The 15,501-nt window shown below is 34.0% G+C and overlaps 1 protein-coding gene across 4 annotated transcripts in view; it reads left to right on the top strand.

The window, feature by feature from the left end:
- LOC130614024 (uncharacterized) overlaps positions 1–15,163 on the top strand; it is a 49,591-nt gene extending 34,428 nt beyond the window's left edge. For all 4 annotated transcript variants that reach the window (XM_057435409.1, XM_057435410.1, XM_057435412.1 and 1 more), the window contains one exon: positions 36–15,163. In XM_057435409.1, coding sequence (XP_057291392.1) covers positions 36–15,163 — 15,128 coding nt within the window. The remainder of the gene's footprint in view (positions 1–35) is intronic.
- Positions 15,164–15,501: the final 338 nt, after the last annotated feature.

The raw sequence follows: 15,501 nt of genomic DNA, 5'->3' as shown, positions 1-15,501 counted from the left end.
ATATTTTGAAATAGTTTTTTTAATTTTTTATTTAGATGAGGCATCCTTAAAATCTGCTGTTAAACAACTGAGAAAAGAATTAGTTCAAGATGAGGAGCTTCGCAAGACTATCAATACCCAAAAAGTGAAGAAGCTGGTGAAGCATATATATGAAAAGTTTAATCTTTGTGAGGTAGAATTTAATGATCAAAGTGATCAGAATGCTATCAGAAGCTATTTAAACGAGATCTTAATACCATGCTTCTCGTTAATCATTGAATTGGATTGTGTATGGTACTTTGTCTTAATTTCTTATATTATTATTTCCAACAAAATCCAATTCTTTTCTGAAGAAGAAAAGAATGACATTATATTTCGATTTGCAAATTGCAGAGTACGATTGAAACTGAATATTTCATTGCCTTTAAAGGCAGATACTAAAGAAAAAATTTTAGCCAAAGAAGAAGAGAAATCTAAATTTGGATGTTCTGATGCCTGTTACATTTTAAAGAAATTATCACTATCCAGACGAGATGGAGATGTAGACTATGTTCAAAGAAAAACAAAAGGATATTTCTATTTTCTTGAAAATATATATGTGAAGCATACATCAAAGCTTAGAGATTCTGATCTTACGTGGTTAATAAAAGATCTTTGGCCCCCAAGAATTGAAAGTGTACTATGTGATGACAAAGAAGTAGTTGCTGGTATTGAGGATGCACTCGGGTCAAGAATTCTGCCCTTTAAGGTGACTCAGTTTTTGTTTAAAGAATTGAACTTTGAGCAACTAATTCTCAAATGGACAGATGGTACCAAAGAAGAAATTCATCATAAGCTTCTTAGTAACTGGAGTAGTGGATCAGGGTCAAAGAAAGACTATATGTACATTTTGATCCATATGATTTTTGATGAATATAAACAGGGTAACATAACACTTCTGTTTGACGAACTTATTGATATTATAGTATCTCATGTAATGGAAAAGGGAGAGATATATGTGTTTGCCAACTTGGATTTTGCATACTTTTTAGAACTGTGTTATACAAAAGATAGTGCCATGGCCATTTTCATATACCAAAAAATGATTGCTAATTTTCACAAAGCAAGTGAAGCCTTTCCTGTTTCATGTAGGTCGTTACAAATTATGAAAACTTGGAAGATGGAAGAAATCTTATCTGCTGCTTTTGTAGACAATCTTAATATGAAATCACTTGATGGGTCAGTGGATAATATCATCACAATTATGACCTATTTATCTAACCGTCATGACATAGATGTTTCTTGTAATGCTTTTTGGAATTGTTTCCAACATCAACTAAGTTTATCTGTCACTTCATCGTGGATGGCTTGGCTAACATTTCTAATGAAAGAATTGACCAACATCACAAAAAAATCATTGGAATCTGGTAATGAGTCATTGCTTGTAACAATTGAAGTCATAAGCAACAGGCTACCCAAAGAAAATTGCCTGCCAGAAGGTTTCATAAAGTGGTTTTTACAGAATGCTACCTTAAGCGATGTGGTATTACAGAAGACTTGTTTGGGTTTTATTACAGAAGTCATAGATCACCTCAAGAAAATACCAGAGAAATGTGACATAGAAGTTCCATTTGAACTTATTCACAAAATGCTTTCTTCAGCACAAAGCACAGACCATCTGGAGGGGATACATCTTTTTTCACAATTGTTCATGTTACACCTGAATGAAGGTTTATCAACTGGATTTTATAAGTTAGATAAAAGCCAAGATACTATAATAAAGATCTTCTTTATTTGTTTTAAGAATGGAAGTACTGATAAAAGCGACGTTACTATAAATAGCGAGATAACTTCTGTTTTTAAAGTATTCTTAAATTTTTTGTCAAATCTAAAGGTTCCTGTTGCAGTCTCTATTCTAAAGAACTATAAGTCAGTACAGGACTTATTGATAAAATGTTTTTGTACTATTCCTGTTAGCCGTGCTCTACTGAGGTCAGCAATGCATGCCATCATGTCCCCTGATTTGGAATGTTTATCATTTGGCATACTGAAAGAAGTGTTCAGGCAGTTATTTGATTCTACAGAACATGGGAATGAATTATGTATTGCTGATATATTTAACATGTTCTGTGAAACCCTTATTAAAGGAAACTTAAATAAGTTTTTGCCTGTTTTTACTGATTTCACATTTGATATCATATCTGGTTTTACACATAAAAACCTGTTTATTAGAGAATCTTGTGTCAAAGCTATTTCTTTTATAATGAACTTGGAGAAAGACGTAACTGTCCGTTTGTTGACTATGGTAAATAAAAAACATGTAAAGATAGCAAATGTGGAAGACATTATAAAAGAAAGAAATTTGGAGGGTGTAGATGTGCTAAATTTATTTTTTAAATCTTCCCTTGAATGCAAAGAGAGGAATTTAAAGAAATTAACAAGCAAAGAATGCATGTCAGAAGTGAACAAACTAACGAGTCAGCTGGAGTCCAATGCAAAGACACAAAAAATAAAAAGCAAGACGTTTGATGTTAAACTTAACACAGAAGGGAATGTATTAAAGAAATATTGTTTGTATCCGGAGGCGCTAGTAGAAACTGAAACCCTTTGTAAAAATCTTTCCATAATTAAAAATGCAATTAAAAATCCAATTAATCTACTGTTGCAAGGTGAAACTGGTGCTGGAAAAACAGCAGTTATAATGGAAGCAGCCAGACGGGCTCAAGCGCCACTAATTAGGTTCAATATGTCTTCGTCCACAACAATAGCAAATATTTGTGGTGCTGCTGTACCAAGTGAGGTTAATGGAAAAGTTACGTTGCATTTTAAAGAAGGGCCATTTACGACAGCCTTTAGAAAAGGTGCTTGGTTATTGTTGGATGAATTCAACTTGGCTCCTGGAAATGTTTTGTCGTGCATACAAAATGCATTGGATACTGAAGTACTCTTCCTCCCCACTGAATCTATTGAAGTTGCTGAAGATGGAGTTGCTTCAACTGATGGTGAAAAGCGTTACCTTCAATACAAAAAGCACCCTGATTTCCAACTTTTCTGTACTCAGAATCCTAGCACTGGTTTATATAAAGGAAAACGAGAGCAACATTCATCATCAATGCTATCAAGATTTACACCTGTGGTTATAAAAAGTCCATCAGAGAAAGAAAAAGAGTTTATCATCAGAAGTCACCTTGAAAAGAATAACATATCTGGCTCTGTTGCACCAACTGTATCAAGAAAAATATTAAGCATTCATCAAGAAATTGACCAATTATTTAAAGACAAATTATTCACTGAGCGTAACTGTGCTTATTTAGAGTTAACTTTGCGAGATGCCATTAGATTTGCAGAAAGAGCTCTACCATTACTCATAAAAGCAAACAAAATAGAAGACGTAGACATGAAGGCACTTGGCAACATTGCTTTTTGTATTTATTGCTCACGCCTAAGAAATAAAGAAAATCGAGAAAAAGTGGAGAAGATATTAACCAAGAGTTTACTCTTAATTGAGGATGCTCAAGTTAGACTAACCATTACTTACAACAATAAAGAAGGTATCGGGACCTTATGCCTAGCAAATTACAGTATTGATTTTGGCATCCCAACTAGTCAAAATGATGAACCTCATGATGTGTTTTGTAACTCATTATATCAAAGTATAATGATCAATGTTTTAACTTTAAATAATTCTATTGTTCCACCTGTTGGATACGATGCATTTAGGTCCCTTCTAAACACCATGAAGAACTGTTCAATCTCTCTAAAAGATCGATTAACCATATGCTTTAAGCAAAGTTTAAGTTTAACAAACTGCAAGGAAACACAAGAAACTGTTAAGAATATATTTATCAAAACTGCCAAGGATGTTTACAAAAAGGATAAAGCAAATAACTATGGCATAGGAGCTATTCCAAAACCCATGATTGGCCTAACAAAAAATATGAAGAGGTGTTGGTTTCAGATTCTTGGTGCTTTGGATAATAGACAGCCTATATTAATCTCAGGTCAAAATGGTTGTGGAAAATCCATGTTAATTGAATCTCTTGGTAAAGTCTTGCACAAGAAAATGCTTCATCTATACATTACACCAGAAACAGAGCCCGATATCCTTGTAGGAAATTTTGTACCTGAAGGTAAAGGTGTTGTGTGGCAGGAAGGTCTGGTTACAAAAGCAGTAAGAGATGGTTATTGGATCGTTCTTGAGAATTTATCTGAGGCACAAAGCACAGTATTAGAAAGGTTAAATTCTGTCTTAGAAAATCCTCCTGTTTGGACTGTTACTGAAAACATTGAGAAAGGTGCTGAAATATTTAAAGTAAACCCAGATTTTAGAATATTGGCAACAATGACACCACCAAGTGGTAATAGATCTTCAGAATGCCTTTCTGGTGCCAATGTCACAACTAACAATGAACTTTCTCCAGCGTTGTATAACCGCTTTGCTGTAATTAATCTGACTGAGCAACAAGTTAGCAGAGAGTCTCTTAGTACAATGTATGATGCTTTAGCTGGTGGTGAAGGCCCCCTTATGAATTACAAAAAAGACATAGTATCATTGTTTCTTGAGCTATACGATCTTGAAAAATCTCCTTTAAATTTGCACCATTTCACTAAAACTGTTATAGGTGCATGCAAGCTATTTCATCATAATGTATTGAAAATGAATGTATCAGGTGCTTTGTATTACAGTATTGACCTTAATATGGTTGGTCCTTTCAAAAGGTCAACACTTAAAAAAGGAGAAGTTATCACATTAATCAAAAGGTTTTTTCCTGGCTATCAAGCTGATACGCAACTCTTTGCAACAATTTATGATGATGCAGAAAATAACAGTGGTTATGTCTTAGACAAAGATGGTGCTAAATCGCTTTATGAGAATGCTTGTTTAATATCTGCTTCTGTTTTATGTGATTCTCCAGTGTTACTGGAAGGTCCTGCAGCAAGTGGAAAAACAAGTCTTGTTAAATTTATATCTCAGTGTCATGGCAAGCTATTAGAACGTGTGAATAATACAGAAAACACGTCAGTTGCTGACTATCTTGGATCTATTATGCCTGATGGAAGATTTGCACCAGGCCCTTTGGTTAGAGCAATACAAACCGGAAGCTATTTTCTAGCTGATGAATTTGATCTTGCTGAGCCTGCAGTATTAAATATGCTGTATCCCATACTTGAAGGTAAAAAGAAATTCACATTACCAAATACAGGCCAGGTGGTTTCTGTGGCAGAATCATTTCGATTCTTTGCAACTCAAAATGGTGTTGGTTACTCTGGTCGAAAAGAATTGCCTAAAAGTCTTATGTCACGATTTACTCTAATCACATTCAATGACTTTACCGAAGATGAAGTTCGGTTTATTATTGAAAAACGAAGTCTAGCCCTTTTAAATTCAGAAATGCAATGCGAAATAAAGGATAATTCTGTTTTTCTTGCCAAAGCCTATTCTGTCATCAATGAATCAATTAAAAAGTCCTCAAAACCACTTTTTGGAGCAGGTGTGAAGCTAACGATTCGAGAGCTATTGAAATGGATCAAGCGTAAATGCATTTATCGTTATGACTGGGGTCTCATTGGATTTGATCTACTCTATACAAGAGTACGAGAAGAGGATATTCAATTGCTAGCTTCTTTACTTTTAGAAGCATTTCCAAAGTGCAATGCTTTAAAAAAGCCAGATTTATGTAAGCCAAATGTTATGGTAGATAGAAAGAGGATGCAGCTGATTAACAGAAATAATACTGACCAAAGATTACCTAATTTCAAAATACCAGATAAAGATAGCGACATGTTCTGGAATATGCTAACCAATTCCTCACCACTATTTTTAGAAAAACTTTGGAATGTTTGTATTGCTATTTCTTGTAATGAACCTGTACTGCTAATTGGTCCAACATCCTATAAGTCTCATTTAATAAATACATGGTGTAAGATGTACCAAAAAGAGGCCAACCAAGTCATAGTTTTATGCAACCAAGCTACCGATTCTGCAGATTTTGTTGGTAGATTAAGGCCATATTCCAAATTAGAATGCTTGAACTTGCTATGTATTATTGGTCACCAGTATTCACTTGTATCAAAAAATCTTATTGAGGAAAATATTGATGTTTTGTGTGGTGAAGCTAAAATCTTGACTGATTTTTTACTGACAAACATTCAGCCAGTAATTAAAAAATTAGAGTTGGCAGTAAGTGAATTCACACTTAATATGGAAAATGGAAATTTGGATACTTCCACTTCTGCAAGTTTATCATCAATCCATACCGACAGCGATGTGTCAGAGAGCTTGTCTGCAAGTGGAGAAACAGATTATGGAGATAGTTCAATGTTTTTCAGACAAGACTCAAGTGCTAGTTCTGTCAGTGATGAAATATCAGAAAAATTAAGTGTATATTCAAATAAAAGTAGCGACAAGTCTTCATCAGAAATGGATGATATTTTTGAAAGAAGCTCTTGCATTGAAATAAAAACACAGCTGTATGAACCTGTTGATGATGATAAAGATGATGATGGTATTGATGTTGGCTATAGTGAAAAAGGAAAGATTGATTTAGAAGTTAAACAAACCAGTGTAAGTGATTGCGAATCCATTGGTGATGATTTTGACAATGCACATGGATATATTTCAGTTAGTAGTTCTGACTCGGAGCTATCTTACAGTAATGAGACAAACTCAAAACATTCATATTCCATGTTTTCTCAAACTGCTGAGCAGTTGCGTCAAAAAATGGAACAATTTTTAAAAATACTGCATGCGAAATTGGACACTGATAATTCACACACAAACATGTTATCCATTGTCATTGAAAAATATAAAAGTGTATTTTACCAAATTACAAGTCATGATAGTGAAGAGACTGTCTTCATTTTTCAAGATGGACCATGCACAAAGGCAATAAAGGAAAAAAGTGTTTTGATTTTGGAAAATGTTCATTTGCCATCACAGGCTGTGACTGAGCGATTGAATAGTCTGCTGGAGATAGAAAGATCGTTTGTTTTACATGAAGATCTTACATTAAATAACATGGCCTTTTCCAAATGTTCATTGCAGGCTTCCCTTGAAATGCCTATATTTGCAACTGTTCATACTTTAAAAAAAGTTGAGCAGACAAAAATCAAACTAAGTCCTGCTATAAGGTCAAGAATGACTGAAATAGCTGTGCAACCATATATAATTTCAGATCTGTTATCTCTGTCTGGTCTGCAAGCAATGGGTAATGATCAATTTGCTAAAGCCTTGGAAGAATCCATTAGCTTGCTCAAAAAACAAATTAACATTACATCAAGAGATGTCGCTAAATTAAGGGATTTCGTCTATTGTCAAAAACAGACTCAACCTAAAAGTGACGACAGCAACAATTTGAAACTTATTGTAATGGGAATAGCTTTTCTTTGGATTGATCAAGTTTCTATGAACAAGCAGGAGGCATTATTTGATGCCATCATGGAACGATTTAGTGTTAATTCATGTGAAGAATTAGTTACCATATTTAAAGGAGAACCAGTGATTGACACAAGATGGGCAGAAATGTGTGACAGAGAAGGAAAGAAATATGCAGGTCTTTCAAGAACCCCTTTTTATTGTTCACTGGCACCAGAAACAGATATTATCAAGCCTTTAGATGAACTCTATCTTTCTAAAACAACTTTCAAAAACATTTGTAGAATATTTGCTGCAGCTGAGTGTGGCATGAATTTGCTGTTAAATGGACCACCTGGCGTTGGAAAGACTAAAATAATACAAGAAATGGCACATGCATTAGGGTATGAATGCGTTCGTATAAACTTCAGTGCCAACACTACTTATGAAGATCTAATTGGCTCGTTTATACCTAAAATAGTTAACGGGAAAAGAACTTTTGAATTCGTGGTAGGAAGTCTGCTAAGAGTTGTAATGAATTCGAGTAAAACTTGGATTTTATTAGATGAAATTAATTTGGCACACCCTGTTGTTTTGGAAAAGTTAATACCAATATTTGCATCTAATTCAGTATTGCATATTGAAGCAACAGGGGAGAAGGTGGCTATTAACAATGTCCATATTTTCGCCACAAAAAACCCAGAAGCAGTTGGCGGTGGAAGAAATAAACTTCATGAATCTGTCTTAGCCCATTTCACGGTAATAAATTTGCAAGAATTTTCAGATCAAGAAATAAGTGAGATTGGCCTTTCAAAATTTTTACCACTGAATAGAGATGGTCCTGTAAATAATGGATCAATTCCAAAAGAGCAGATTCCAGAAATATTAAAATTTCACATTGATTCAACAAAAATTACGAAGAAAAGCTCAGGCTGTAGGGTGAAATTTAATTTACGCGACCTAGTAAAGTTTATTCGTTTAGCAGAAACTAATTCAGAATTCCACAAACTTTCGATTAGAAATGCAGAAGGACCAGCAGAAGCAATTGATATTGAAGGAATAAGAATTCAGTTAGAACTCATTTATGCAAAAGGGTTAAGTCGAGAAGAAGACAGAGATGCCATACATGCTTTGATTGACAAGTACTTCCCAACACAATTGGTGCATACTGAAGAAAATATTACTACTATTGAGCAGGGATTGCAAGGTTTTGTTCGTGTTGGATATATTTATCTGAAGAAGGGCAATGCAAAAGCTGATATAGTTCTACCATATTATTACACCAAAACAACATTAGATAACTTAGTTTCAATTGCTGCTGCTACACGAACTGGTCATACTTTGTTATTGAGAGGAGGGAATTCTTCTGGAAAGACGTCACTAATTTTAGAGTTTTCCAGACTTACACAAAGAAAGTTAATCTTGTTTCCAATAACAAAAGATACTACTACTAGTGATCTTATTGGAACATGGACTATAGGCAATGATACCTTTTTAGCTCAAAAGGTAGAGGCTTTGATGGCAAAGATTATAAATAATCTCTTAGAAATTGGTATTGCTTTTGGAAACTTATTGATTTTTTCTGCCATCTCAAATTTTCACATTAAACACAGAGTTTATTTCTCAAAAATGTCTGATTATTCTCGCTTTGAAGATGTAATCCTTGTTGCAAACGACCTTTGTAATGCAGTTCATTCCCTTGAATTTAGTTCCAGTGAATTAAAGGATCAAAATGTGAAAAAAGTTTTGTCTCACTGTGCTGAACTAGAAGATATTCAAACAACAGAGTTGCAAAAGTCGAACGTAAATTTTATATTTGTTGAAGGACCACTGCTCGAGGCAGTTCGCAATGGCTATTGGTTTTTATTGGATAATTTGGGACAGGCTCCAGGGGATGTTATGGAAAGATTAAACTCACTTGCTGAATCTGATCCACAGCTTGTTATATTCGAAGGTGGTAAACATGAAGTGTTGACAAGACTGAACGGTGGAATTCACAAAGATTTTCGGCTATTTGCAACCCATAATACTGACAATTCTAGGAAAAATAACATCAGCGATGCATTTATTAATAGATGCATTGTCATAAATCTTACCGTAATTGATCTTTACCCTCAATTAAATGAAATGGCTGTCACAGATGATGCTCATGAATTTGACATGAAGGTGGAAAATATGGATGCATACCAGATACTCTGCAAACAGCTGGAAATGAAAATTCAAAATCCTGACCATGTTGCCGAGGTCCTTGTTAAGCTGCATCTAGAAATAATTCAGTTATGCCAGAGTAATCAGATAAAAGTTATGAGTGGATATAAGTACAGTTTTCGGAATATACTATTGGCAGGAAATATTGTTTTAAATTGCTTGGAAGATGATAATTTCACAGTTGCAGAAGCAGTTACTTATGCTATTCTTAGATGCTACTGTGATCCATTGATCAACCCTAAAGACTCCTACATTATTCTGAGAAAATATGTAAGCTTTCTTCAGAAAAAAGCAACTACAATATCATCGGATATTCGAGCCGATACTGATAATATATCTAAGGCGTTGGGTCTAGTTGATCTTTTTGGAGATATTGTCTCAGATATAATTTTGTATGCATTTTTATGTTTAACAAAGGTTTTTCAGTGTAATCATGGCATTAAAGAAGTTGAGCACTCATTAAAACAATATCTAGAAGAATTGCAACACCTTTTTCAAGCATATAATTCTGAGATAAAAGAAAGACATGATATAGAATTAAAATTTGATTATGATGAATGGATAGATTGTGACAGTCATGCTAAAGCTGCAAGTAATTGGTTAGAAAAGCTAAAAATTGTCAATATAGTTAAAAGAGACAGTTTTGAAAACATTGAGTATATGACCGAATCTATCCGATTTAAGGCTTCGGATCTTGCAACGAAACTAAACAATTTTGTGGTTTCTACTTCACTGGTTGGTGCCCGAGATAAACTAAACCAGTTACAAAGCATAATTTTACATTGTACATCCATAAAGATCATCCTTTCATCCGTGATATCAATACTACAGGCAGAACTACAAGGGCAAACGCTGATTAGCAATGTCAGCAAAGTATTAAATGCAGTATGCAAGTTTAATATTGCAGAAACATATCGAAGCTTTTTAAATCAGTTTTCTGCAAGTGGATACGAGCAAATCCTTCAGTCAGTGACAAATGCCATAGAGGAGTCAAAAGTATCGAATGAAAAAACAGATCATGCAAATCAGCAGTTAAGTGTTATTGCTAATAATTTAGAGAAGGCCTTTCACTTACCCGTGATCAGTGGTAAAAATGTACGAAAAAGGGCTATCGATGATATGATAGCAGCCTTTCCTGAGCTTGCTCTAAAGGAACAAAATTTATATCACTTTGCAAAAATAGAATTTTTGTCTGCGAAATTAGATTGTATATGTAGAACACCTGAACTCTTACTACAGAAGCCCAAAGCTGTAAGCCATATATCTTTAGCCCTGCTTTGTAAGCTAAATTGCTTATATCTACTAGATGATATTATACAACAGTTGTCCAAAAACCTCCGTACCATTGCAGAACAGAAGCAAAGCATACTAAATCTTCAAAAACGTGCATTGAAACATACAACAGAAGATATTCACTCACTGGATCAATTAATTGAAGTGACACATTCTGAACTTCAAATTTCTGAGACACACACACTTGGAAAAAAGGTCACAAAAATCCTAAAACCAGCCTATGAGGACGCATTTTCTGTTAGAGAACATAAAAACTACCAAGATCTAACCAGGATGATACAATCTATTAATGAATATAAGAGAACTGAAGTCATACACAAATGGACATGCATGTATAACGAAGAGAAGAGTATTATGTTTTTTAATGGATCGTTTGGTTTTGCGTTTAAAAAAGAGGATACAAATAATGTTCTCGACGTAGTGTCATTCTTTATGGTGATTTTGTATGATTTTCAAAAGATGGGCATCAAATTCCATCTAGTTGTTTTGGAGGATATTGAAACTGAAACAGATAAATGTATGACTGCTCTCCTCAATGTACAACACAGATATTTATTTATACTAAGTCAAAGTGGGGCTAGTATAATTGTTGATCGCGAATCTATGCAGAGCGTGAATAGTTGTATTGTTAAGATTTTTGTGTGTTGCATACCTAGTCAGAAAGTTTTGCTGAAGCAAGTTGTATTAAAACTACAACGTGGTTGCCACAAGGTTGGAATGCGATACAAAACCTTTGATGTTGTCATTAACAATCTGTTTTTACATGCTGACTTATACACAGCATCATTAGTATTACAACAGTTTTTTTCCAGTAAAGAAATATTCGAAAGAGAGGTTGTATCTTTTCCGGAATCTTCATTGGATGATTTGAAGAAAAAATCTCTTGCAGTTTTGCAATCAGCCGAACATCTTTACGATGTATTTAACGATGTCGATGTAACTCAACTATTCGTTAAAATTGAAGACATAATTGATAAGCTGGATTTGAATGAAAAAAATGGATATACTTTTGCTGAGTATGTGGAAGATGTATTTCAAAATGGTCTGAGGATAATCACAGAGCATCACACTAATGTTAAACGAGAGCTTCGTCTTTTACAAGAAAAATTTCAACCAGAATCACTGAACGAAAAGGCTCAACTATATGTTTTATTAAAATCAAATTCAGATCAACTTAGCTGGATGAAAGCAGTCAAAGAGCTAATAGAAGCTTTGTTCGACCAAGAAGTTAATCAATATATAGTTGTCCACTCTTTTATTGAAACATTTCAGACAAACTTGAACAAATTGTTTGTATATTCTTTATCTGTTAGATCTGAAAATACCTATGATTTTTGCACAAAAGCAACAAATATATTATCAGATGGCTTTCTGCAAATCATTAGTAATATCAGCGTTTTTGACAAACAACTGATTATAACAACTCAAAAACTCGTATCAGATGTGAAAGAAATGATTGGTAAATTAGAAGATTTATTTAAATATCACTCAAATCTTGAAGTGAGTGGCGATATATCTTTTGACATAGATGCACTTGAAACTTTAAGCGCTTATGAAAGTAGATGGAGACATGACTACAGTAACGCTAATACATTTGAGGCTTCTAACACAGTCGATAGTAGCTGTTCTAAAAAATGGTCATGGAAATTGGATATTTTTGTCAATGTTCTGAAAGGTCTATGTAAAACTGCAATGAACAATGACCTTCACGACCTACTTCAAGAACTAGTAGAGACAATAGCAGAGGTTAAGGATTTGTACTGCAACTGCTCTACAGAAAGATATGATAGAATGCAGGAAACAGTTAGCATATTAAAACAAAAAGCTTTGACCAGTCTTAAAGAAATTGAAGAAGAAAAGAAGGAAACAAATCTGTTTTTCTTGACTGGAATCGAAACAATTATTCCACCGTTAGATATAACTAAATCTGATATGGTGTTTACTAAAGATGAAAAACCGTCATTACTGAGCGAGCACACAGTAAAACTTGATGAAATTTTAGAGACACTTACAAACAAAGATGATGTGTCTAAATCTCTTTCTGCTGCTGATTTTGATACCATTATTAGATCATATATTGGTTCCACAAACGTTAAGCTGGCTGTAGAAATTGTTTACGGAATATTACAAACTATTCTGACCTACGAACTCGATAAAACAAAGGTTATGGAAAACTTGGTAGAGATTGAAAACCTCTTAGATATTCCTGATGCCCTCCTACTCGTGTTTCGCCTAAAGAGTTTACTTAAACAAGATGGTTTTATGAAAGATGAATTAACCATGGAACTGACATCTTTATCCTCTCTTCTTCGTCAAGAGCGGTTACATATGTTGGAAAAGCTTGACAAAGGTTCAATACATGATTTAGTTGATTTTGTTTGCATTCCGAATGGGAAAGTTTCCTTGAGACAGTTCTGTGGTAGACTTACAGAATTATTGAAAGTAAGATATTCCTTAACTCGTCAATTGCAGCAAACATCACATAGCATGATAATAAAACCACAGTACATCACTATGATGGACTTCTTACCTACAGCAACAGATTCTACGGACATTTCTTTAGCATTAAACCCAGTAGATCCAAAACTTAACGTGAATCAGGACATGATTTTACAAGAGTTAAAAAAATTATTTAAAACAAATTCTACACCATTGTTTTGTGACCATTTTGTCAAACAACTGAGTGATAATTTGTATGAAACCGTTGCTGCTTCTGTAAAGTTAAGCAAGGAAGTTAATGACCATACCTCAATAGCGTACTTGATGTATTGCAATGTCAATTTTTTGAATATTTTAACCCAGTTTTGGGCAGACATAGAGAGTAATTTGTGCTTTCATGAATCAGTGCTGGGAGAACAACAAACAGTAATACTTGGTGGTCAAGTTTCAGAAATTTTGTCAGAGAAAAAGAAAATACTTGATTTGGACCAAAGTCTAAAAGATGAATTGGCGAACCTGGAGGAGGATTTCAAAGAAAAAGAACATTGTCACCTACAGGCAATGCAGTTGAACACAACAGATTCATATTCGACTGACGATGTATTTTCACGACAGAGCATTTTAAAGAATGAAAATGAGAATTGGGAAAAGGAATTTGAAAGATATAGTAGTAAAAAAGAACGTATAAGAGATAAGTTAAAAGAAAATCATGACATATTGAGAAATGCAGAAGAGAGAAGAAAAGAGATTGTCCGAAATTCATGTGAGATGTCTGCGAAGGTTGCACAAGAGTTAGGACGCAAGTTAGCAGTATCTTTTGACAGCGTTTTATTAAAAATTGAAACTACGTTTAAATCTTTTGAATCTGGATCCTTAATTATACGTAGTAAAGAAGATGAAAAAAATCAAAAAAATCAAGTAGATTATATGTTTAAAACTAAACATTTTTACACGTTAATCAAGATGCTAGAAGGCGAAAGTGAGGAAAACAAACCCCTTTCTAAGTTACGGGAAGAATTACTAACATTGGTAAGAGATATGAACGATTTATTTAGCGATAGTATGAAAAATCTTTCTTTGCACACCGGGACTTCGTCAAAACTTTTTCTTGTTCTGGAAAAATATATGTGCTTATCAAACTCTGTATTTTCAAGTTTGCAAAGACTTCTGCAAGAGTTACAATTTAACATATTCTTAACACAGAAAGAAAAGTATGTGAGGCGACAGTTTAATTCAGTTAAAGCAAGGCTGTCACCCATTGTTGCTAAAGTACTTAACGACAAAAAAATGTTATGGAAACAAGAGTACATTTCCGTGCTAACACAGTCATACGAAGAATTAGATACTCTTAGTAAGGAAGCGATAAATGGAAACAGATTTGATCAAATTAATATCTCGTATCTGCTAACATTTTTTTCAAGATTTCTTTTATATTGCTTGCAAATTACTGATGAGTTTAAATGTGATGATAGCGTGACTACCAAGATAATAAAAACATCTGGATTGACTGAAAAACCAAAAGGACATGCAGCATGCAGAAATCTGTTTAACAGTTTGACTGTAGAATACCGATCACTTACTCTTTCTACAGACTCAATATCAGTACACGCTATTGGAGAAGAAATCGTTAAAACCTGCAATGCTATATTTTCTGACGAAACAAAGAAAGCAAAAGGTGTTGGAGAACGCGTACGGTTGGGAAAGACTGATGTCATTAAAACGTTAATAAATATTTTCAACCACGCAAACATTTTGCAACAATATATGGAAAAGCTATTAAACCATTATAGAGGAGACGTTGTTACTGAAGAAGAATTTGCAAGTCTGCAGTCTTGTGTTTCCGCTCTTGATGCACTCTCTAGCATTTCTTGTAATAATTATCATTTACCAATGGTAGATATTGGATTTTAAATCTTTGTAAATTTGTTCACGATTTTGGGATAACGTCAAATAATCAAATGTATGGTTGCTGTGAATTGCACATTAACTGCTCTAAGTTAGTAGAGATTGTTTCCAACTGGAGGGGAAAAATAAAATGTTGGATAAAAACAATTGAGGCCATTTCAAAGAATATATCAATTTCCATTGCAAAGCTTATTTTAAATCTATCGTATAATGAGGTGTTGCAAAAAAATATGGTATTTGCACAAAAAGGTGACTGCATTTTTAAATATATTGACTGTGACCATGAGAACATGACCTGCAATGACTTCGATGTATGTTCATTAGTTGCAAAGTTTTGCTACACT

The sequence above is a fragment of the Hydractinia symbiolongicarpus genome, chromosome 11 (assembly GCF_029227915.1).
Source record: "Hydractinia symbiolongicarpus strain clone_291-10 chromosome 11, HSymV2.1, whole genome shotgun sequence".
Classification (NCBI taxonomy): domain Eukaryota; kingdom Metazoa; phylum Cnidaria; class Hydrozoa; order Anthoathecata; family Hydractiniidae; genus Hydractinia; species Hydractinia symbiolongicarpus.
Note: the sequence above shows the minus strand (reverse complement) of the source record. Positions and strands in the feature narration are given on the sequence as shown.